The 26,877-nt window shown below is 40.3% G+C and overlaps 1 protein-coding gene across 1 annotated transcript in view; it reads right to left on the reverse strand.

The window, feature by feature from the left end:
• Positions 1-26,877, reverse strand: part of TRPM8 (transient receptor potential cation channel subfamily M member 8) — a 507,003-nt gene that overhangs the window by 234,470 nt on the left and 245,656 nt on the right. The window contains exon 14 of the mRNA XM_070758570.1: positions 1,336-1,481. Within this exon, the coding sequence (XP_070614671.1) occupies positions 1,336-1,481 (146 nt within the window). The remainder of the gene's footprint in view (positions 1-1,335; positions 1,482-26,877) is intronic.

The following is a 26,877-nucleotide window of genomic DNA, read 5'->3' on the forward strand; positions in this document are numbered from 1 at the left end:
AATCCAGCCACTCTTTTAGCTTGCCTTGTAGGTGTTTGGCGTAAAGTTTACTAATTATATTTAATAGACTTATTGGTCTATAATTGGCAGGGTCATCTCTTTTCCCCCTCTTAAAAATTGGGATCACAATTGCCAAGCCCCAATCCTCTGGGACGTAGCCAGTGGAATCAATATACCTGAATAGTGCTGCCACTCTAAGTTATTCTTCAATATTTCTGAGGTAACCGAGTCAGCTCCCGGGGCTTTGCCTGACCTGCGTTAGCCAATGAGTGATTTAATTTCAGACTCTGAGACTGGGGGCCAACTTGGCAAGTCCTTCTTTGTAGATCTTATACTTTCTTTAGATGGGTCTTCGTACATCCTCTGAAAGTGAAGTTCCCAGGTGTTAGTAGGTATAGGAATGTGTAATGGAGTATGTATTTTATGTGAGTGTCTGGCTATTAAATGCCAGATTAGAGGAGTTATTTTGCTTTGCAGCCCCAATAAGCTGTTCGCAGGAGGATCTTTCATCTTGTCTCTTCTTAAAGGCAATTAGTTGCTTATACTGTTTTTTGAGGGTAACAAGACGGTTTAGGCTTGTTTTGTTGCCGTTCCCAGTCTCACCTTTGTACCACTTATAAACCAATATGAGAGCTTTCTTCACTTCCACACAGTCCTTGTCAAACCATTGTTTTGAGGTAGTATAGGACCTCTTAGCTGAAAAGTTTCGATCATATACTAGAATTGGTTGAAGCTTATGGATTATACTTGTATATGATTCTAGTAAGTTTTGGGAAGTTTTTCAAAACACTTTCCAAATAATTATGAACATATTTTATTAGATATAAAGCTTCTTTTATTGACTAGTTTTATTTTAATGAGATATTAATGCTGTGCATTTTCTGCACGTGAAGTAAACCATTTGAAAAAGCTGATTTTATGACAACAAGTAGAAGCAGGGCGATATAATGGGTATTTCACTTAAATACCTGTTTCCTGATCATTGTTTTCCTTTTCTAAATCTCAGGCATGTAGCTTTTTCAAACTCATGGCTTCTCTGGATTTAAATTTGAGAAGAAAGAGAAATGACAAGTTTCTGAATTCCTAATTATTCTAACAGAAATCATTTTTCTCTATCATCAAAGAGCTATTTCAGATAAAAATATTTTCCATGAATGCTATTAAGATTGACATAGCAAGGTACACTATATTTACTATACAATCCTATATTTAATATATTTATAATTAAACCACACTCAACAGTCATAATCACAAAATTAATGGATTAATAGTCTATTCTGTTTCAGCAAATCAAACCTATAAATAGGTTATATGTTCTTATCTTTGCTATTTTACCTGGACTCCTGGCTGAGCAATGAACTGTTGATCTTTAGCTTCTACTGCAAGTTCTAAACAACTGTTTCCACCCCATGCTTCACAGGAATAAATAAGTAACTGTTCTGCCAGATCTTCATCACTGCTGTAACATTCTGTGAACAATTCTAGAACAATTAAAATTCAGAATAGTTAAAGAGCTGTTATTGGTTTTTAATTTTTGCCTGTTATATATGGTAAATTTTCATGGCTTCTAAAACCAGTTGTGGTTATCAACCCCTATCAGTGATATGGAGACCTGATACTTTGTAGTCCTGGCCACTGTTTATAATCATGCTCTGATCTTGGTGTGGGGAAAAACAAAATTCAATTCTAGAGCAACTATTTTGCCTGCAGAAAGTTCCACATTCAGTTTCATAATATCCAAATAAGAACATAGCTTGAGATCTGCTACTATCATAGCGGATTGAGAAAAATATTGTTAAATCTCTGAGGATTGTTCTCCATGCCATGGACAGCTGTAAATTACCTTACCTTAAATGTAAAAAACATTGTTATCTTACAATCTTACTACTTCTCCAAAAGAACTCAGTATATATTTGCAGTGATTAAAGTCTCCCAAGCCCATCTCCTTTTTAGAGTTCAGCTAGATCCCTACAAGTCATTTGTTTCCCTTGAAAGACTTCAGCCCAGAGATCTATTTTTCAAATATCTTGCTGAGTTCAGAAGATGGTGGTACATCAGAGGTGGGATTCAGCAGGTTCTGACCAGTTCTGGACAACTGGTAGTGAAATTTTGAGTAGCTCGAAGAACTGGTAAATACCACCTCTGACTGCCCCCACCCCCATCTATTATCTGTCTCCTGAATCCCAACAGATTGGGAGGAATTTATTTATTTATTTATTTATTTATTTATTTATTTATTTATTTATTTATTTATTTATTTATTTATTAAATTTGCATGCCTCCCACTCCTGAAGGACTCTGGTCATCCTACAGCAGCTAAAAACAGTATAAAAACAATTAAAAATCCCATTAATACAATCATACACTCTTATTGTGGCAGGATCTAAAGGTGTGTCCTCAGGCCTGCTGGCAAAGCTAGGTTTTCAAGGCTTTTCAGAAAGCTAGTAGGGTGGGGGCAGTATGGATCTCAAGAGGTAGTTGGTTCCAGAGAGCTGGTATTGCCATAGAGAAAGCCCTCCCCCACAGCCCCACCAACAAACACTACTTAGCCAATGGGGCCCAGAGAAGGCCAACCCTGTGGGCTCTAAACAGTCTCTGGGAGCTATGTGGCAGAAGACGGTCCCAAACATAGTCTGGCCCTAAGCCATGTAGGTCTTTATAGGTGATAACCAACACCTTGTATTGCATCTGGAGACCAATTGGAAGCCAGTGCAGCTCACGGAGGGTTGGTGTGATGTGGGCGTACCTAGGTTCACCCAGAACTCCTTGCATGGCTGCATTCTGAACTAGTTGAAGTCTCAACTTGTGAGACTGAAATGGGTATTTTGCAGTAACCTTCCCCTAGAATGGGGAGGGAATTGAGATTTTACAGTATCCTTCCCCTGCCATGCCCACCGAGCCATTCCCACCAAGTCACACTATGCCTATCAAGCCATGCCCACACAACCACCCGATGGACTATTGAGCTATATAAAAAGATGGAAGAGCAGCTAGGAGAAACATTGTTAGAGATATATAACACAGTATTAAAAGAAGCAAAAATACCTTTGTTATGGAAGGAAGCAAATATAGCATTAATTCCCAAAGAAAATACTGATCTCACAGTAATACAAAATTACAGGCCCATTTCCTTATTAAATTCGTATTACAAGGTTTTTATGTTGATTATGGCTGAAAGACTCAAAAGATTTTATACATAGGGACCAAAATGGATTCCTGCCTAAGAGACAAATTGATATATTAGAGTACTATGAAAAACACAATGAAAAACAAATTGCCTTATTATTTTTATATGCACAAAAAGCTTTCAAAAACATCAGGGCTTTATATTAGAACAATTAGCACATATGGATTTTGGAGACAACTTTACAAATGTTATCACAGCAATTTATACAGAACAGGTAGCAAGAGTAATAATAAATGAGGAAGTTACATCAAAATTCAAAATACAGAAAGGCACTAGACAGGAATGTCCACTCTCACCATTATTATTTATCTCAACATTAGAAGTACTTGCAAGATTAATAAGGAATAATGAACAAATTAAGGGGTTAAAAATCAGGAAAGAAACATTTAAACTACAGGCATTTGTGGATGATCTTGTTTTTATCATAAAGGATCTGCTAGAATCTGGTCAACAACGCACGGAAGTATTGGGCATATAAAGAGAGATTGCAGGATTAAAAATAAATAGGGACAAGACAAAAATGATTGTTAAAAATATGACTGAAATCCAGAGAAATGGGTTGATGGAGAAATTAAATATATAAGTAACGAAGAGATGGCAAGCTAACCTATAAGGGCATGGAGCTCAATATCCTAAAACAAATCCCAAGAAGAGTCCGTGAACGAAGAAGAGATTATAAAGCACTTGCCAAACTATTAAATAAAAAAGAAATTACTTTCAGATGGATCATACCTGAGGGGATAATAATAACCCTAGAGGGCAGAAGGATCAAAGTAGACACCTTACAACAAGCTCAGGAAGTATACGAACAAGTGGTTGGGCTATATCTGGAGTTAGAAAATGGTGAGCAAATAGAGTCAAGTAAAGAGGAAGATTTTGAACCAAGGCAAGGAGACAAAGAAAGGGGAGAAGAGAAGAGGGGGTCAGAGGGGGAGAAGGACAGGGAAAGAGAAGAGGGAACAAAAACCAGATCACAGACAGTGGCAGCAGCGAACAAATAAGTTAGAACCAATCTTCCCTCTTTCTTAAATCAAAATGCAACATGAATTTAAACTATTCTCGATAAATATCAACGGCCTTAATAACCCTTATAAGCAAAGGAAAATCTTTTCAAAATTGCTTACTCAAAAAGTACAATTAGTTTGTATTCAAGAAGTACATATAAAGCAAAATCATAGAAAAAACCTAGAATACCCCAAATTAGGCAAATTATATGTGTCACTAGATGAAAAAAAAAAAAGTGTAGCCACTTATATTAAAAAAAGAGTTAAAACCCCAGGAAATATTCATTGACACAAAAGATAGGTATACAATAATAGAAATTGAACTCATGGGAGCGAAATTGACACTAGTTAACATTTATGCCCATAACCAAAAACATTTTTTTAAGAATTTGCATGAGAAATTGGCTCACATAAATCCCAAAAATATCTGTGTTGTTGGAGATTACAATGGAATAATAAATCCAAAAATGGACCATAGAGTAGCAGGGAAACACAAAACGAAAAGACCAACTCTCCCAGACACTTTCAATAATATGATAGAAGAACTATATCTAATGGACATATGGAGAAATAGGCACCCAAAAGTAAAACAATTTACATTTCATTCAATATCACATAATTCTCTTTCAAGAATCGATATGGCATGGATCAACAAAGGACTGCACAAAGGACTGCACATAGAATAAAATCAATAGAAATAGAACCAAATCATTGGGCTGATCATAACCCAATTCTTATTGCATTCCAAGGGGAAAATAAAAGTTTTAGAAGATGGACCTTTAACACGAAATTACTCTCAGATGAAAAATAAATTGAAATGATCAAGAAAGAAACAGAACTATTCTTGGTGGAAAATAAAAAACAACCAACAATGACACAAATATTATGGGATACCCTTAAGGCATACACCAGAGGATTAACAATCTCATATACAGCTAAGAAAAAGAAGGGAAGAAAGAATATAACAACAATTTAAACAAAATCAAAATATTAGAAATAGCTTTACAACAAGAACCCGAAAATAATAAAATTTTATACTCTCTGATGGATGCCAGACACAGATTTAATCTTATCGACCAGCAAGAACATACAAAAAATATAAAACAAGCCAGACAAACTTACTTTGAATTGGCGAATAAGCCAAGTAGATGGCTCTCCAAAAAAATTAAGAAAGAAAAAAGTGATAAAATAATTTATCAACCACCAGATAAGCAAGTTATACCACAACAGGGGATGGGACTTTTTGCCTCCGCCAGTTGGATGAAGCTCTTTCTTCCGCAGCAGCTGATAGGCTGCTGCATTATCTTCCTCGCCAAAAGGTCCCTAGCTCTTCGCCCCAGCCCTTTCGTCACACAAATCCACATTCAGCCACAGCCTTTTGGCCACATGGGACACTTCGCCACCATCCAATCAGAACAGTCCTATGCTACTTTTGGAAGGGAAGAATGGGACAGCTTGCTCTTTCATACACACATACACACCAGTTGAATGATAGAGATGGAAGTGGCCATCTAGTCTGACCCCCCTTCTCATTCAGGAGACTGTTACAGAATGATAGAGATGGAAGGGACCTCAGTGGCCATCTAGTCTGACTCCCAACTCAAGCAGGAGAATGAAACAGAATGATAGAGAGGAAGGAGACCTCAGAGACCATCTAGTCCAACCTTCTTTGCAAGCAGGAGAATTGGTCTTCCAGTCAAATTCATGGGCTGCTAAATTGGCTGGTGGAACTCCCTGCCTCACAACAATCAAATCCTTTAAAAGCTAATTTACTTTTATTTTACTTAAGAACGCCTCTACTTAAGAACTTTTCTAGATAAGAACTGGGTGTTCAAGATTTTTTTGCCTCTACTTAAGAACACGAGCCCGGAAAAATTTCCCAGGAAATTTGAGAGTGGCACGAATGCCCGGTCAGTTTCCTGCCATTCCCCCTTTAATCCCGGCCATCTAGGCTGCCAGAGGAGCCTTTTGGTGGCACTTAATTAAGGAGGCTTTGGCAGTCCAGAGCGAACAAAGCATTTTCCTTTCTCTGGGTGCTTGCACAGGAAATAAACCTCTGTCAGCACCCAGAGAAAAAAAATGCTCCCTTCACTCTGGGCAGCCGAAGAGTTACCACAGCAAAGGAAAGGCGCTGGCTTCAAAGCGAGCGAGCGAGAGGAGAGCCCTTCAGCATGGGAAGGGAGAGGCAGCAGGTAGCAGCAGCAGCCAGTGTATGGGAGGCAGTGTGTGGAAGGCAGCTTGCACCAGATGTATTGGAGGCGCGTGGTCCTCCTTGCCACCCTCAGAGTCCCTCTTTTTTTTAAGCCTTAAAGTTTTTTTTATTTCCCTCACCTCACCTTCTTCCTTCAGGAGCAACTTTCCTCCTCCTCCTCCCACCCAAATTCCAAGCTTTTATTTCTTTCCTAATGGGTTTGCACTCATTATTTGCTTTTACATTGATTCCTATGGGAAAAATTGCTTCTATTTACAAACATTTCTACTTAAGAACCTGGTCAAGGAATGAATTAAGTTCTTAAGTAGAAGTACCACTGTATATTATGTTCACAGAAGGCTTCATTTTAACAGGAATTCATGGTGTCAGAGCTGCAGACAGGCTGACACTGTGAATTCCTGAGATTCATAGTCACCCCCAAGATGTTGGAAGCAGTCATATTGGATTTGGCCTGGTTGGACGAATAGACCCTCACCATTCGTTGGGAAGGTGGACATCACAAGCTTATCTTCCCCTCAGCTCTAACCCTCTTTCAGAGACTGTCCGATGGAGGAGCCAGATGGGTCTTTAGCAACAGCTGTGATGAAGGAAGGAACACTTCCAGATCTCCAGAGGGTGCCCCTGGAATACAGAGACTTGGAAAAAGTTTTCAGTGAGGAAGGTTGCAATGAACTGCCCTCTCACAGACCCACAGACTGTGCGATAGAATTTGAACCAGGGGCAACTCTCCCAAAACCTAGAATATATGCAACAAAGGAATTGGGAAAGCTGAGAAAATAGATAGACAGGATTCATCCAGCCTGCCAATTCCAGGACAGCAGTTTTCTTTAAGGAGAAGAAGGATGGAGAAGTTCTTCTGGTGGTTGATTACTGAAATATAAATGTGGTGTGCGTGCAGAACACTTATCCCCTCCCCCTTATGAAGGACTTACTTAATCATCTAGCCAAGGGGAAATATATTATCAAACTGGATTTAACGGAGGCTTATTACCACATCAGAATAAAGGAAGGATAAATAAAGGATGAGGGAGTTTCCAATTCCAAGTGATGCCATTTGGTCTGAAGGGAGGCCCTGGTGTGTTCATGCAGTACATAAACGAAGTTCTACACGCCCACCTCTACAACGGGATTCTCGTGTACTTAGATGACATTCTTATCTACAGCCAAAATCTCCTTGACCATTGCAACATTGCACCTGGAGCAGAGGCAGTTCTGTGTGGCCCAGAATGAGAGCAGAAGTCGAAGATTATGTGAAAAGTTGTGCCACCTGCGCCACCAGGAAGCATAAGCCTGGGAAAAAAACCAGACTGCTGCAGCAAGTGCCATGGAACGGGAACAAAAACGCCATAATGCCGTACTTTTTGGCCTAGAGGAAAATGGGGAAACCGATCTATCTAATATACGTAGCATCATCCACAACCACCATCCTCATTCAGTCGTCCCTGACGATATCTTAGAGGTCTCTAGAAGCGGCCCTGTACTAAAGTACAGTGATGGATCAATGGCTCCCCGGTCTGAAAAAATGAAACAACCAAAGAACAGTTAATTAGGAGCATGAACTCAATCACCAGAAATAACGCAAAATAGAACAAACTCAGATCCAGACCAGACCTAACACTACTCCAACGCATCCGCTCTCAGGAACTACGGGCAGAACTCTGGAGACGTTGTGACCAAGGTGAAACTAACCTCTACATTGACTAGCACTCCGATTGCATCAGGACCAAAACTCACAACCCTCCCTTCATCTCCAAACCCACTGCCCCTCCTCAACCATCCCACACTTCCCCACCTGCCATCCCTCATCTACAAACGGAACCCCCAGCACTTCAAGCAACGAATAGGATAGAGCGCCTTTTACTACCTCACCTCAACCCAATTTCAACTCAACTCAATCCAATCTCACCCCTGATCACAAACTCAACCTCAAATGTAAACTGATCAATGCAAGAAGTATAATCAACAAGATGTCTGAATTCCTCATCCTACTTGACATCAACTTATTTGACATAATCTTTCTTTGTGAAACATGGCTGAATTCTTCCTATCTTGATTCCTTCATCACGCAAAGTAACTACCTGGTCTTCCGGTCTGACCATGAATCCCGTAGAGGGGGTGGTGTAGCCATATTCTACAAAAGCTCACTGAATCTAAAAAATGTTCAAGTTGCACATGATCTTATCCTCCCTGAAACCTTAGTATGTGACATTTCCCTCAACATTACACTCCGTTTCCTACTGTGCTACAGAGCTCCAAATTACGACATTACCCACACAACAAAACTAACCTCCCTCCTAACTTGGGCAACCTCCTGCCCCCATCCCATTATCTTCCTTGGTGATCTCAACCTACCACACATCAACTGGTCACTAAACGAATGCTCCACCGAATCCATACACACCGCCATTTATAACGCCGTCACCAGCCTAGGACTGGAGCAATTAGTATCAAACAACACCAGACTCAACAACTGTCTTGACCTCATATTCTGCAACAGCAAAAGTGCCATCTATGGACTACACACAAAAGAACCCTTCTCCAACAGCAACCACAGCACAATCAACTTCAACCTCAACCTACATCATCTAAACACTCACCAGAATAACGTGGCTCCTAAGTACAATTTTTGGAAAGCCAACTATGATCTCATAGATGCCAATCTCTCAATGCTTAACTGGCAATCTTCGTTCTCTAGCTGCATCACCATTGATGATCTCTACAATATGTTCTTACTCCAAATCAAAAGGCTTATAGAACTACATGTGCCACTCATTCTTCCAGAGGTAAACGAAAAAATAACATACCTGTCTCGATAAAGAAACTACAAACCAAAAAAAGATCCCTCTGGCATAGAAACAAAAAAAGCCTAGTAACCAACTTCAAAGTCCGCTACAAAAGCATATGCCAACAAATAAAAGCAGAATACCTCAACTATCACAGCAAACAAGAGGAAAGCCTCCTTTGCACCAAGTCTAACCGAGCTTTCTATAACTTCATCAACAACAAACTCAATGACTCCAGACCTATTCCACCACTTGTAGGACCCAATAACAAAGAATACCATGATGACCCATCCAAAGCCAACCTCTTCAACTCTGTTTTTGGCTCTGTTTTTGTTAACAGCAATGGCTCTTCCCCCATCTTCGCAAACCGCACCTCAAACCCACTAAAAAACCTAACCCAAATCGTCTTCATTGTATACCGCGTAGAAAAAGCAATCCGTGACCTCAAACCTTCCCTATCTGCCGGACCAGATGGTCTCTGTGCATACTTCCTAAGGAAACTTTCTTCTGCTCTTGCTGAACCCCTAAACATTATCTTCCAAAAATCCTTCAGGACCAGCACGCTCCCCAAGCTGTGATCAAAAGCAGTAGTCATCCCCATTTTCAAAAAAGGAGACCCTTCACTAGTGGACAACTACAGACCAATATCTCTCTGTTGCATCCCTTGTAAAATCATGGAATCAATTATAAATCGATCAATCACCCTTCACTTAGAATCTAATAACCTACTCTCAAACAAACAATTTGGATTTAGAAACAAATTATTCTGCAACCTACAACTACTTCACTGCAAAAACATCTGGACTACCCAACTCGACCAAGTGGTACATGACAAACTACTCCTAAAACTCAAATCCTATGGCATCTCAGGACTCCTCCACAACTGGATTACTGCATTCCTGTCAAACAGGCAACAAATTGTCAAAATTGGAAGCGCCATTTTCACCCCTGTCCCTGTCATAAGCAGCATTCCCCAGGGAAGCGTACTAGGTCCTACTCTCTTCATTCTCTACATCAACGACCTCTGTGACCATATCGAAAGCAACTGTGTTCTTTTTGCCGATGATGTGAAACTTTTCAACACCACTGACAACTCACTCACTCTCCAAAATGACCTGGACTTTGTCTCAGACTGGTCTAACACCTGGCAACTTCAAATATCAACCAACAAATGCTCTACCCTCCACATCGGCAAATAGAATCCAAACCGCATACAATGATCCCTCGAGTTTCGCGATCTCGATCTTCGCGAAACGCTATATCGCGATTTTTAAAAAAATATTAATTAAAAAAAAAACCACTTCCGCGTTTGGCTTCAGGACTCATCTGGGAAGCGGCGCGGCTGTTTTAAAAGGTCGCAGCCGGCCTGGGGGCTTCCCAGCACCCCCCCGAACCCGGGTTGGAGGTTGGGGGGGTGCTGGGAAGCCCCCCAGGCCAGCTGCAACCTTTTAAAACAGCTGCGCCACTTCCCAGATGAGTCCTGAAGCCAAACGCGGAAGTTCGCCTGTTTTAAAAGGTCGCAGCCGGCCTGGGGGGGTTCCCAGCACCCCCCCTAACCCCCAACCCTGGTTCGGAGGGGTACTGGGAAGCCCCTCAGGCCGGCTGCGACCTTTTAAAACAGCCGCGCCGCTTTCCAGATGAGTCCTGAAGCCAAACGCCAAAGGCGAACTTCCGCGTTTGGCTTCAGGACTCATCTGGGAAGCGGCGCGGCTGTTTTAAAAGGTCGCAGCCGGCCTGGGGTGCTTCCCAGCACCACCCCTAACTCCCAACCCGGGTTCGGGGGGGTGCTGGGAAGCCCCCCAGGCTGGCTACAACCTTTTAAAACAGCCGCACCGCTTTCCAGATGAGTCCTGAAGCCAAACGCCAAAGGCGAACTTCCGCGTTTGGCTTCAGGACTCAGCTGGGAAGCCGCGTGGCTGTTTTAAAAGGTCGCAGCTGGCCTGGGGGGCTTCCCAGCACCCCCCCGAACCCCCAACCTGGGTCTTCCCGGCCGCCCACGCAAAGGGGAAACCCCAGCTCCTTGCTGATGACCGCCACTCGCCTGCCTGCCAGCAAGAGGGGGAAGACCCAGGGAAGGTTCCTTCGGCCACCCAGCAGCTGATCTGCTCGGTAGCGCAGCAGCGAGGAGCCGAATCGGGTTTCCCCTTTGCGTGGGCGGCGGGGAACGCAAACTCCACCATCTACGCATGCGCGGCCATAGAATAAAAGGGCGCGCATGCGCAGATGGTGTTTTTACTTCCGCAACCCTACATTGCGAAAAATCAATTATCGCGAGGGGTCTTGGAACGGAACCCTCGCGATAATAGAGGGATCACTGTATATGAACTGAATAAACAATCTCTCACAGCCAACCCACACTCAGTAAAAGACCTTGGAATACTAATATCAAATGACCTAAGTGCTAAAGCCCACTGCAACAATATCGCCAAAAAAGCTTCTAAAGTTGTTAACCTGATCCTACGCAGCTTCTGCTCAGGCAATCTCACACTATTCACAAGAGATTACAAAATTTCATTCATTTCATTTCATTTCATTTCATTTATTTAGATTTGTATGCCGCCCCTCTCCGCAGACTCGGGGCGGCTCACAACAGAATAACAGAAGACAATTTCAGCAAATCTAAATTTCTACTAAAAACATTTTTAAAACCCCATTTTCTAAGCACACATACATACACACATACCATTCATAAATTGTATATGCCCGGGGGAGATGTCTCAGTCCCCCCATGCCTGACGACACAGGTGGGTCTTAAGAAGTTTACGAAAGGCAAGGAGAGTAGGGGCAGTTCTAATCTCCGGGGGGAGTTGGTTCCAGAGGGTCGGGGCCACCACAGAGAAGGCTCTTCCCCTGGGGCCCGCCAACCGACATTGTTTAGTTGACGGGACCCGGAGAAGGCCCACTCTGTGGGACCTAATCGGTCGCTGGGATTCGTGCGACAGCAGGCGGTCTCGGAGATATTCTGGTCCAGTGCCATGAAGGGCTTTAAAGGTCATAACCAACACTTTGAATTGTGACCGGAAGTTGATCGGCAACCAATGCAGACTGCGGAGTGATGGTGAAACATGGACATACCTAGATAGGCCCATGACTGCTCTCGCAGCTGCATTCTGCACGATCTGAAGTTTCCGAACACTTTTCAAAGGTAGCCCCATGTAGAGAGCATTACAGTAGTCGAACCTCGAGGTGATGAGGGCATGAGTGACTGTGAGCAATGAGTCCCGGTCCAGATAGGGCCGCAACTGGTGCACCAGGCGAACCTGGGCAAATGCCCCCCTCGCCACAGCTGAGAGATGTTTTTCTAATGTGAGCTGTGGATCGAGGAGGACGCCCAAGTTGCGGACACTCTCTGAGGGGGTCAATAATTCCCCCCCCCCAGGGTAATGGACGGACAGATGGGATTGTCCTTGGGAGGCAGAACCCACAGCCACTCCGTCTTATCCGGGTTGAGTTTGAGTCTGTTGACACCCATCCAGGCCCCAACAGCCTCCAGGCACCGGCACATCACTTCCACCGCTTCGTTGACTGGGCATGGGGTGGAGATGTAAAGCTGGGTATCATCCGCATATTGATGATACCTCACCCCATGTCCTTGGATGATCTCGCCCAGCGGTTTCATGTAGATGTTGAATAGCAGGGGGGAGAGGACCGACCCCTGAGGCACCCCACAAGGGAGAAACCTAGGAGTCGACCTCTGACCCCCCACTAACACCGACTGCAACCGGCCAGAGAGGTAGGAGGAGAACCACTGAAGGACAGTGCCTCCCACCCCCAACCCCTCCAGCCGGTGCAGAAGGATACCATGGTCGATGGTATCGAAAGCCGCTGAGAGGTCAAGGAGCACCAGGACAGAGGATAAACCCCTGTCCCGGGCCCGCCAGAGATCATCCATCAACGCGACCAAAGCGGTTTCCGTGCTGTAACCGGGCCTGAAACCCGACTGCTGGGGACCTAGATAATCAACTTCTTCCAAGGACCGCTGGAGCTGGAGCGCCACCACCTTCTCGACAACCTTCCCCATAAAGGGAAGGTTGGAGACTGGACGATAGTTGTTAAGCACAGCTGGGTCCAGGGAGGGCTTCTTGAGGAGGGGGCGCACGAGCGCTTCTTTATAGAGTGATGGAAAAACTCCCCTCCCCAAGGAAGCGTTGGTAATCTCCTGGGCCCAGCTCCGTGTCACCTCCCGACTGGCCGAAACCAGCCAGGAGGGACACGGATCCAGTAAACAGGTGGCGGAACTCACAGCTCCAATGGCCTTGTCCACTTCATCAGGTGTCACCAGATCAAACTCTTCCCAGACAGGTGGACAAGTACGTGCCCCAGTCACCTCGACTGACTCGTTGTCAGTCGACTCTGTTTTACAATTGGAGTCGAGGTCGGCCCGGATCCGAGCGACTTTATCAGCGAAAAACGTGTTAAAATCCTCGGCACTACTCTGTAAGGGCTCCCCAACTCCCCCCTGGTTAAGAAGGGAGCGGGTCACCCTAAACAGAGCGGCCAGGCGGGATTCCGCTGATGCAATCAAGGCGGCATGATACGCGCATCTTGCCGCCTTGAGCGCCACTTTGTAAGTCTTAATAAAAGCTCTTACAAGTGTTCGATCAGATTCAGACCTACTCTTCCTCCATTGCTTCTCTAGACGTCTCTTTTGGCGTTTCAACTCCCGGAGCTCCTCGTTGAACCATGGAGCTCTGAGGGGTCTAACGCCACGGAGAGGTCGCAAAGGCGCAATCCGGTCAAGAGCCCCCGTCGCGGCCCTGTTCCAGGCCTCCGCGAGAGACTCCGCCGAACTGTGGACGAGTGCCTCTGGAATAACCCCAAGCGCCGTTTGAAAGCCCTCTGGGTCCATCAGGCGTCTGGGGCGGAACATCTTCATTGGTTCCGCCTCCCTGCGGGGGAGGATTGGAGCCAGGAAGTCAAGCCGTAGTAGAAAATGGTCTGACCATGACAAAGGCAATACTTCTAAGCCCCTTAGTCTCAGACCATTACTCAATTGCTCGGAAAGGAATACCATGTCAGGTGCGTGCCCTCCCTCATGAGTTGGACCCTGTACTACTTGAGTCAGGTCCACGGCTGTCATGGTGGCCATGAACTCCTGTGCCAACCCAGAGGTTTCGCCGAGTGACGGCAGGTTGAAGTCCCCCAGGACGATAAGTCCGGGGAACTCCACCGCCAACCCGGCTACCTCCTCGAGTAGCACAGGCAGGGCTTTTGACACGCAGCTGGGAGGCAGGTACGTGAGAAATAAGCCCACCTGAACCCCTAAGTCCAACCTCATCAAGAGAGACTCGCAACCCGCAATTTCCGGAGCAATGAGTCTACGCAGGCAAAGGCTCTCCCTGGCTACAATAGCCACTCCTCCCCCCCTTCCCTGGGGTCGAGGTTGATGCCATATCTGAAACCCGGCTGGGCAAATTTCAGAGAGAGGAACACCTCCCTCCGGGCCCAGCCAGGTTTCAGTAATGCATGCCAGGTCGGCCTCCTCATCCAGGATTAGATCCCGGATGAGGAGAGCTTTATTTACCACCGACCTGGCATTAAGCAGCAGCAACCTGAGTCCAGGGCCAGAGTTACACTCATCACCAGCACCCAAGGTTGTGCTCACAGAGCCAGAACAAGGGATCGTTATTACGCAACGATCCCTCGTTCCCCTGGAACGGCTAACTCTGTGGCCCCCGCCATATCTGCCTCTCCCCAGCAACACCGGGATGTTCTGACCCTCTGTCCCCCCAGAGATAGGTGCCTCCCCCCCTCCTGCCTCTCCAGCGCCAGGTGGGCCAACTATGTTACTTGCATCCTTCCCATTCATTTCACCCATATTATAAACCCATCCATCCCATCCATACCCATCATTCACTCCATACATACCACACCCTCCCCAATTGTCCATCATTAACCCCCCAAAAAATTTAGTTAAAAATATAGAACAATTTATAGTTAAAAATACTAAAATTAGAATACTAGTAAAAATAATGGATATAAAAATATATTAAAAATATGAATAATGATGTAATAATTTAGTTAATTAAAAAAGTCCAATCTAATCAGTAATATATAAAGTGCATATGTAGAGAATATAGGAATATAGGGATTTGGTTAGCAGCAACGTCATATGAGTTCTCAGTCTCTAGTTCTGGGTTAATAGCATGTTCTATGTCCCCAACAAGATAGAAAAGAAAGAGGGAAAGAAAGAGGGGGGGGGGCTAGGATAGGGAAAAAAAAGTCCCAGTCCTGGGTAGGTTGTCTCTTCTTGATGTAACCCGATTCCGCCTCCGGCTCCTTGGCTCCGCCCAGGACCCCCGGTTCTCGCCAGTCGTTGGTCTGCACTTTCTGTTGGTGTCGCTGCAGTCCAGGTGATATTGTTGCAACTCCCTTTGCCAAACAGCACTGTAGGACCACCAAACATTCATACAGCTCCTCACAATACAGCCTCGGCGTCGCCCCGACATCCTCCTCAGCTCCTCTCCCTTCACAGGCCTCGCTTTCAGTTCCTCTCCCCCTCGCAGACCTCGTTCCCAGCGACGGAAGTCGGTCCGGCCTCTCCACGCTGGCCCTTCGATCGGCAGACCTTCCGGCGCTGGCCCATCCTGGACTACTGCTCATCTGTCTGGAACCCATACCACATCTCAGACATCAACATCCTTGAAAATGTTCAAAGATATTTCACCAGAAGAGCCCTTCACTCCTCCACTCGAAACAGAATATCCTACGAAAATAGACTAACAATCCTGGGCCTAGATAGCCTAGAACTGCGGCGCCTAAAATGTGACTTGAGTATTGCCCACAAGATCATATGCTGCAACGTCCTACTGGTCAATGACTACTTCAGCTTCAACAGCAACAACACAAGAGCATGCAACAGATTCAAACTTAATACGAACTGCGCCAAACTTGACTGTAAAAAATATGATTTCAACAATCGAGTTATCGAAGCGTGGAACTCATTACCGGACTCAATAGTCTCAACCCCTAACCCCCAACATTTCTCCCTTAGACTATCCACGACTGACCTCTCCAGGTTCCTAAGAGGCCAGTAAGGGGCATACATAAGTGCACCAGTGAGCCTTTCGTTCCCTGTCCAATTGTCTTCCTTTCTCTCGCTTTTCATATATATTTTCTTCCTTTCATATATCCTCTCCTATAAGTTCACTTTTATCCTTATATATATTACTACATGTCTATTTTTCTTCCTATGTATTTATGTATTGGACAAATGAATAAATAAAATAAATAATAAAAGTAGCCAGCCCTACTTGGCCCTGGGAAGAAATAGCAATGAATTTCATAGTGGAACTCCCCGAGAGCAAGGGCAATACAGTTATTTGGACTGTCATCGATTTATTCTCCAAACAAGCCCATTTCATCGCTTGTTCAGGGCTACCCGCAGCCAGACATCTGGTTAAGTTATTCCTAAAACACATTTACAGGTTGCATGGAGTCCCCCGTAGAATCATATCAGATCAGGGGGTCCAATTCACTGCCACATTCTGGAGAGAATTTGTCCACATCATGGGCTCCACCCAAGGACTTGGTTCTGCATTCCGCCCTTCCACAAATGGAGCCACAGAGAGAGCTAACACCCTACTGGAAAAATACCTCAGATGTTATGTGAGTTACCAGCAGAACAATTCGGCTGAAGTGCTGCCTTTCACAGAAGTAGCATACAACAATTCTGTACACAGTGGCACGGGACTAACTCCTTTCCAGGTTACCAATGGTCAAGATTTCGTTCCCATGCCAGAACTACCCGCAGAACCTCCCTTGGCCATCACGTTGGTGGAGTGGATGGAGAAGCTGAAGAGAGAATGGGAGGACACCAAGAAGGCACTGGTGGAGGCAGCACAAGACTACAAGAAACAAGCAGATAAACACCAATCTCCCCAACCCCCTTTTAGAGTGGGAGATAAAGTTTTCCTGTCTACCAAATACATTTGGTTAAGGCTGCCTAGCAAAAAGCTAGGTCCTAAATTCCTGGGCCCTTCCCCAATAGTGAAAGTAATCAACCCAGTGCAGCTTGCGTTGTCTAGAATCCTAGGGAGGCCTGCTTAAGCCAGTGATCGAGTCCAACATTAGGCCACATGCACAGCCGACCCCCTCCCCTGTAGGGGGAACCCTACTATGAAGTGAATTTTTTTTTGCATTCCTGCATTTTCTGGGGTAATTTACACTACCTGATTCATTAGAAGGGATACCCTCTGTCGGAGGCTACCTGGGTAAAGAGTCGAGATGTCAAGTCTGAAAAGATAGTGAAACAGTTCCATGAAATTTACCCGAATAAGCCAAAGGGGCCCCGGGGGGAGGTAGAATGGTTTGGAAATGGTACTAACCCCTATGTTTTATTCTATCGTTCCAGGAGTTGGGACTTTGTGGAAGGGGGGCCACCTGTCAGGCTCAAAGCCATTATGTGAAGTTAGAGGCTTTGAGCCTGCCACAGATAGAAGTGATAGGGAAATGGGTGTGAGAGAGAGATTGATACTACCACACATTCCTTACACAGTCCAAGGTCAACTGAACAAATGAAGAAGCCAGTGAACCCCCTGCACTGGATTGGTCCATGTGATTGCACTTGTGGGTGTGGGGATGTGAGATGAACCTAAATCTGGATGGGAAACTGAAGATAATTCAGTGTTGGAATGCTGGAGCACGAATCCAATATGGTGAAGCTAATAAATCGAACCTGGAAAATTTAGGGTATTCCCTGCATTTGGAGAAATGTAAAACAGAATGATTGCAAGCACAGAATGATTGCAAGCATGTGCGAGGATAAGGAATGAAAATCTATTGGAAAGATATCTTTCGCACGTGTGTAAACTTCCAATTTGCCCATTTGGGCATTTTTTTCACCTTCCCAGAGGGCTTGGCCATTTGTGATCCATCCAGATCAGTGGGAAGCAAGAAAGAAGAAAAAGAAGAATACAAGCACAGTGAAAGCAGAAGAAGAATACAGAAATGAAAAGAAGATTTAAGGTAAAATTCCATCATTAAATAAAAACTTGGAAGACTTGATTAAATTGAACTCTTGAGTAAATAAGGCAAAAAAAGAAAGTTTTTAAAGAAAATTCGTATCCAGGGGCCGAAAAAGAAAAAATGGCCGGATCTACTTTTTCTCTCTTTGTTTGATTTGGACTGGATTAAAATTTTTAGATTTGAGACTGTGTATTAATATATACCATATCTAAAATTTGGAAGAGAAAATCATGTGTTATGAATAAATATAAACTTTATTAGCCCTAAAGAAGAATTATACTATATTGATAATCCCGGAACTTCTTTCTACCGGCGGAGGGATTATTTTTTCTTGTTGCTGATACTCAAAATAAAATGGAATTAAACTACTAAATCTCTTAAACTTAAATGGATTATGTGGTAATATTGAGGATTTAAAATAAGAAGAAAGACAAGGTTGGTGTGATTTCGATTTGATTGCTGTTTTTTTGATCTTCAGTGTTGTTGTTGGATTTTTTTTTTTTTTGGTTTTCACTTTACTGGCCCTGAGGATATATTTTAACTTTTATATTTGGAATTGGACTGAATTATTTTTATTAAAACCTTGGATTTAAGGACTGGATTTGGACTTTGGACTTTGACTTTGAAATTTGGCTTTGCATCAAACCAGAATTGGATTAATTAACGCTGTTTTGAACTATATAAAATTGGATTAATTTCACTTTTGGAACTATTTGGCACCTCGGAGCTTAGAAGATAACTACTAAAGAGGACTTCAATCAATTTTAATTTATCAAGGAATTTTATATCTGGCTAAAAAATATAAGTATATTAATTTTGCTTACAGTATTTTTCTTATTCTTTGTTTCTTTTTTCTTTGAGGTCTTTCCTTTTTCCTCTTTCTATTTTTTTCTTTTTCTTTTTCCTTTTCTCTATCTTTCTTCTTCTTTAAGATATAGGGAATATTAATATTAAAATTGTATAGGATTTTTCAATAGAATTAACTGACATAATGAATTGCTGAACTACCCCTGGTTTCCCTCTCCCTTCCCTGGCTTGATGTGTTTATTTTTTATTTTTTATCTCTTACTGAAGTTTAAAATAATAATAATAAATTTTACTAGGTTATAAAGTGTTAATAAAAAGGAATATTTTTATAAAAGAATAATCATTGGATTTAGAAAATTATCTTCCTTTCTCCCGTTTCTTTTTTCTGCCTCCATTAAATAATTTCTTTTTTCTTTCCTTGCCTTTACTTGAAACTTGGTGATTTCAACATTGTAAATTTTATATTAAGAAATAATTTTCTTTTTCTCTTATGAAATTAATGAATTAATATTATTATTTTAAAATAGATTGAAAGTTTTGTTACATGTTTTTTTAGTATTGATAGATTCTAAAAAGTATTGTGGGTAATTATTAAACATATTTGACAACTTATAGCATTAAATTTGTGTTATTATAAAATTACAGTAAATTTTTATAGAATATAAGTAGTAATATAAGCTATAAAGTAAGAGTGTTGTGTATTGGAGTTTTTCCCCCCTCTAAAAATAAATAAATAAATAAATAAATAAAATAAAAAGGAAAAGGAAAGAATATATTTTTAGCCAACAAAAATAAAACATTAGAAGGACAAGAGGAGCCTATTCAGGTATATCTTTTAAGAACAAACTAGGATGTCTAGTACATCCACATATACAAAGACTATTAAAAAACAAACTTTAACTGCATCCCCTCAAGTATCACCTCAACCATCTCCAGTACATCAAAGTGTTTCTGCAACCATGTCCGCGAAAGATAAAGAGAAAGAAAAAGCACAGGTGCAACCTACTCTTCAAACAATACAAGAGACACTAAATCCCAAGGTGACGCAACCCAACAACGTGAAGGTTTAAAGACTGAAATGGCGGAATTAAGAGCTGATACGGGAGAGATGAAGGAGAAGATGAAAGAAATACAAGAGACTTTGAAAGAGAATACAAGAGACTTTGAAAGAGAATACAAGAGACTTTGAAAGAGAATGAACAAAGAATAAAGGCAGTAGAAGAAAAAAACGAAAAAGTCGAACGAAGAATGGACTATTTTGAAGATAGAGCTGACTCTAGAAATAGAAGATATGATGAATCAATTACACATCTTGAAGTTCAATGTGCATCCTATGGCTTGAGATTCCAGAATATAATAGAAGAAAAAGATGAAGATTTACAAACAAAAATGGCAGAAATAATTGGAGGAATTCTTCAAGTGGATCCAGTGGAACTGACAAAAGAAATTGATGAAGTCTTTCGCATCCAAACCAGCTATGTTCGCAGACATAATTTGCCAAGAGAAGTCCATATTAAATTTGTCAGGAGAATTACAAGAGATAATATTTTGAAATGGACAAGAAGCCAAAAACTACAAGATAAAGGAAGAGAGATTACAATATTGAAACAAGTTCCAAGAAGAGTAAGAGAAAGCAGAAGGGATTATTATTTTTTGACCAAAATTTTGATTAAGGAAAATATAACCTTCCGCTGGCTTATTCCAGAAGGACTTTCACTATACTGGAATTCACAAAGGTTTAAGATTGATAATATTGAACAGGCATGAGAGTTCAATGAAACCAGTGGAATACGCAAGTTTGAACAACCAATGAAAGAACTGCCAGAAAGAAAGGAGGACGAGACAGGTGATACTGCCCAGGGAAGGGAAGAGGAAACAGGTGCGAGAAGAAAACAACCTCAGCGCGAATCGAAAGACCCCAAGCAATATTATAAATAATTATGTCGAAAGACTTTAAAATATTTTCTGTCAATGTTAATGGACTGAATGAACCGAGAAAAAGGAAACAAATATTTGCTAAACTTAAAAAACAAGAAGCGCAGATAGTAATATTACAAGAGGTTCATATTAAAAAGACAAATCGGAAATTATTATTGAATCCAAAAATTGGAAATATGTACGCCGCGTTGGCAGACCAAAGAAAAAGAGGGATAGCTATGTATATTGAAAACGCCATAAACTCCAAACAATTATATGCTGATAAAGAAGGTAGAATATTAATTGTTCAGATAAATATAGAGCCGAAACCGATTGTCATTATCTCTATTTATGCTCCAAATGATAACCAAATGGTATTTTATAAGCAGTTGCACCAAAAAATAAACAAGTTAAATATTGAAAATATGATTTTAATTGGAGATTTTAATGCAATTTCGAATAGATTATTAGATCATTCAGGGGGGAAGAAAAATAAGAAAAAGAAAAATATATTACCAACTATCTTTCAAAAAATGAAAACTGAACTATTGTTAAATGATATTTGGAGGGAAAGACACCCACAAACTAGACAACATAGTTCCCTCTAAGCTAAGCAGTGAGCAATCGCTCACTTAAAAATCATCATCAACTCAGAGTTTTCCAAACCTGCCCAGAAGCCGAGAGGGAAAGAGTGAGAGGGAAGGAGAGAGAGAGGAAGAGAGAGAAACAGATAGAAAAAAGAGAGGAAGGAAAAGAGAAAGAAAAAGAATGGGAGTAAGGAAGAGAGAAAGAAAATCAAAATCTAGTTTGAAACTAGCTCAACTATTTAAGTGGCATTTTGATATTGATAGAGTTGCCCTATTATGAGCTCAGTGTTATAGACACACAGTACAGTATTTTATTTTGAAATTCTCTGAGGCAAAACAGGGTGGGTTTTTTATTTGTTTGTTTGTTTGTTTGTTTGTTTGTTTGTTTGTTTGTTTGTTTGCTTGTTTGTTTACTTACTTACTTACTTATTTATTTATTTATTATTTCTGTGCCGCCCAGTCCCAAAGGGACTGCTGCTCAGACACTGTACTTTTCCGCCCACCCCTCCAAAAACTTAGAGGGAACACTGCTAGACAATATACGTTTTATTCAAATTCCCACAATATTTGGACAAGAATAGATACGGCTTGGGCTTCAAAGGATACTTCAGAACAAATTAAAGAGATAGAGACAGACATAAATATTTGGGCAGATCACAATCCGATAGTGATATATTTGAAAAGTAATACGAAATACTTAAATTGGCAAATGAACAGGAATGTCATAAGAGACCCACAATATAAGGAGTGGATAGAAAAAGAATTAAAGATTTTTTTTGAGATAAATAGAAATTCAGAAACTTCCCCTCAAAACTTATGGGATACAGCGAAGGCGTACATCAGAGGATTAACAATTTCCTATACAGCGAAGGTAAATAAAGAAAAAAAGCTACAATATGAACAATTAATGACAGAGTTAAAACAATTAGAGGTGCTCTCGCAACAAAATGGTAAAAATAAAGAAATTAAGGGAAAGATAGAATTGCAAAGGCATAAAATTAAACTTATAGAACAAAAACAGTTAGCAGAAAAGATTAAAAAGGCCAAACAACATTGCTTTGAACATGCGAATAAACCAGGAAGATGGCTTGCATATAAGTTAATATAGACAATCAAAAATAATCAAAGAGTTAGTAGATGAAAATGGAATGGTTAAACATAATATAGAGAAGAATGCAAAAATAGTTCAAGAATTTTATAAGGAATTATATAAAATAGAAGATACCAATGAAGATGAGACTTTTAATTACTTAGAATCCCTAGAATTACCACAATTAACCAAAGAACAACAAGAAAATCTAGATAGTCCAATAACAATTGAAGAATTGAAATTAATTATCAAAAAGCAAAAAAAACAATAAAGTAACTGGGCCCGATGCAATACCGGCAGAATGGTATAAAATAGATTCCTAAATCATGGCTAGAATCTTCAATGACTTTAATTTACAAGTCAGGCACAGATAAAGAAAATATAAAAAATTATAGGCCTATATCACTATTAAATGTAGATTATAAAATATTTACTTCTATTTACGCAGATAGACTTAAAAAGATTTTAAATGGTAAAATCCACCAAGATCAAAATGGTTTCCTTCCAGGTAGACAAATTAAAAATAATCTCAGAATGATTATTGATACGTTAGAATATTATGAACAACATATTGGAAAGCCAGTATTATTAATGTTTCTCAACGCTAAAAAAGCCTTTGACAATGTGAACTGGACTTTTATAAAAATGCAATAAATAAAATGAGATTTGGCACAAAATTTGTTAATTTGATTGATGCAATATATTCAAAACAAACAACAAAAATTATATTAAACAATGAGCAACAAGAAGAACTTGAAATATTTAAAGGTATTCGACAAGGTTGCCCAATTTCACGCTTATTGTTTATTTTATCATTGGAAGTTTTATTGATAAAAATAAGAGCTGATTCAAAAATAAAAGGGCTGACTATTGGGAAAGAAATATATAAAGTGCAAGCTTTTGCAGATGATTTGACATTTATAACGGAAGATCCGATTACAGCAGTTCCAATATTAATACAGACTATAGAACAGTATGGTAAATTTGCAGGGTTAAAAATAAATAAAAGTAAAACGCAATTTATAGTTAAAAACATGACGGAATTACAAGAAAGAAAACTTGAGAATATAACAGGTATGAAAATTGTTAAGAAAGTTAAGTATCTAGGAATATGGTTAACATCTAAAACTATATCTTTAAAAAATGATAATTATATGAAATTAATTGAAGAAATTAAAAGAGATTTAGAAATACGGAACAATTTAAAAATATCTTTTATGGGAAGAATTGCCACAATAAAGATGAATATTTTACCTAAGGTACTATTCCTGTTCCAGGTGATACCAATAAATCCAGGAGGGAAATTTATCAAAAATTTAACGACAATAGTCAGAAAAAAGCATTCTAGAGGATATTAAGGAAAGAGGAGGGTTTGCTTTACCAAACTGGAAATTATATTATCAGGCAGCCGCCCTAACATGGATTAGAGATTGGATTCAAATGTTGGAGGATAAACGAATATTAAAAAAAATCATTTTTAACTATCCCAGACTGGGTTTCACCACTAGAAGCAATAACTCACCCTAAATCGATACAGGAAATGAAAATATTAAGGTATTATTAGACAATCAAATGAAATTAAAATCAAGGAATAAACTACAGGAAGAAGGTATTAAAATGGATTGGTGGCAATTTATTCAAATTCAGACTAAATTTCAGAAGGACAGTAAGGTTTATGTCTTTAATAAGAGTAAAAATTATTTAAGTAATTTATTAATTACAAACCAGACTAAACTAATTGGGAAAGTATATAAATATATGATCGGTCTTAAAAATATAGACTTAACCTTAAAGGACAACATGATAAGTTGGTGTAGAAATATTGGCAGAGAAATTGATCTAGATACATGGGAAAGAGTCTGGACTTTTAATTGGTAAATGACAAAGTCGGTATCGCTAAAAGAAAATCAAATTAAGATGTTTTATAGGTGGCATCTTCCACCAAGTAGAATTGCAAAAATGTTCCCTAATATGTCCCCATTGTGCTGGAAGTGTAAAAAAGAAATAGGTTCATATTATCATCAATGGTGGAGCTGTAGCAAAGTCAAGACATATTGGAAAATGATAGAAAGAATAATAAAAGAAATAATAAAGCAAGAGATAGAAAAAACTCCGGAATTTTACTTACTAGGTATAAACAAACAGAAATATAAGAAAGATATTTTACATTTAGTTATTCATATGACGACAGTGGCCAGGATAGTATATGCGCAAAATTGGAAGGGGGAAGATATTCCCAAAGGTTATCAAGAAAATATTAGACTGCGCTGAAATGGATATGGATATGGATATGATGACAAGACGGTTAAATAACCAAGAAGAATCTGAATTTTATGTGATTTGGAATAAAGTGTATACATGGATAGACAAAAAGAAGAATTAAAAATGCATAATAGTAGTATGGTTAGGATTTAATTTTTGTGTTTGTACTTTTCCCCTTAATTTTTAGATTGAGCTATCCAGTGTTTGTATCCTTTCCCTCTTCTCTTTTTATCATTGTTAAATCAGTATGATCATCATAATTACCGTACATTTCAATAAAATCATTGATCTGTCCATTTCTAATATTTTATTTTGTCTCATTAAGAAACTTGCTGTCATTCTCCACTTGGACTGCTTCTTCTGCTTCTTTCTCTTGTCTGCTGGTCTCTTGTTCCACACTCACTCTAGTTCCAGTTCCATTCCTGGTAGTTGTAATTTCCAAGTCTTTATTGTTTACTTTTATTTATTTATTTATTTATTTATTTATTTATTTATTTATTTATTTATTCATTCATTCATTTATTTAGTCCAATACAAAATGAATACATGTAGTAATATATATCAAGGAAAGGATAGAAGAGAAGATATGAAAATAAAATACGTCAATGAAGAAAAGACGAAAAGATATATGAATGGAAGAAAAGAATATAAAATATATAGGAGAGACAATTGGACAGAGGACGGAGGGCACACTAGTGCACTTATGCACGCTTTTAATACTTTATTTCTTTTATAACTCAATCTGCAAACTCCACGAAAGATCTTTGTAAACCCTTACAGCAGCCTACAAAGTCTTTAAAGTCCTTTGCCTCTGCAAAGCCACAGTTCACTTTTTTTCAATCAGTCCAACTGCCAAGAGATTTTCATTTTGCAGCCTATTATAATTGCTCAGATCGTGCTTTAAGTGTAATATCCACTTTGAACCTTTAATCCTTCCAAATTCATCATAGGTTAATTTCAGTCACAATAGATGAAGACATTTTTTTTCTTTAAAAGTAAAAACAGATCATCCACTATTTTATATTTTCTCAGACAGTTCCAAAGCAATTCTCAATTGAAGACCAACAGTAGCCTCGAAAATCTTCCACAATTGTAACAATTATAACAATTCCAGCCAGCAGGTGTCCCTCTTTAGTAATCTGAGAATTCCAGTTTTCCCATTCAGAAATATACTTTAAAATAATTTAAATATACTTTCAGCCAATTCCAAATGAATAACAATTCAACTATTTAGGAAAACCTCAACAAATTCTCTAAGTTGGGCTTTAGTTCCTTTATATTATTTCCTCAATAATCTTCTATTAATATTCTATGCACAGAGTAGCCGCTTAACTTCCTTTTTATCTTTTGTTCCCGCTTTTTTTTCTTTCTTACATGGTCGTGTAACTTCCTTTTTTTTTCTTACTTGGCCATGTAACTCACCTACTTTAATTTCAGTTCTTCTCTCCAGCACTTAATCTTTAATCTTCTTCCAATTTTTAAAATCATTCCTGTTAGGAATTCTCTCCACAAAACGGAGTTCCCTACACTCCTGTAGGTGAATGCCTGAACCCCCATCGTCCAGCGGGTACCAATTCTTTTGAATTGGACTAGAGCCTCCCTGTAGAAGGGGACTTGGCAGGCCAGCCGTTTTGAGGTCGGCATATTCCACGGAGAGCCTGCCTAGAGCTTCCACTTGCAAAGGTGTGGATCAACTTTGGTTGCTATATCTGCAGCTTTGGCTGTGTGTAAGAAAGATTGATTGAATAAAGTCGGAGTCATCTGGGAAGAAAGGTAATGTAAATACTGTGCTGGAGGAAGAAGAAAGGAAAATTAAGAGACTTGAGTTTTTTTGCCAAGAAAAGAATTTTATACAAGAACTTCTTTGATGATTAAAGAAACTAAAGATACAAGGAGAGTTGGGGGAAGTGGCTAATTAATACCAGAACAGTTTAACTGGCATCAACTGAATCTGAAAGTGCTAGCTAAAACCTGTGCTGTTTTCAATGGATTGTTGGATTACGTTTGGACTTGGACTTTGGATATAATGGCCATAAAGATTTAAAATTTCAAACTTTCTCC

Source organism: Erythrolamprus reginae, chromosome 1, assembly GCF_031021105.1.
Source record: "Erythrolamprus reginae isolate rEryReg1 chromosome 1, rEryReg1.hap1, whole genome shotgun sequence".
Classification (NCBI taxonomy): domain Eukaryota; kingdom Metazoa; phylum Chordata; class Lepidosauria; order Squamata; family Dipsadidae; genus Erythrolamprus; species Erythrolamprus reginae.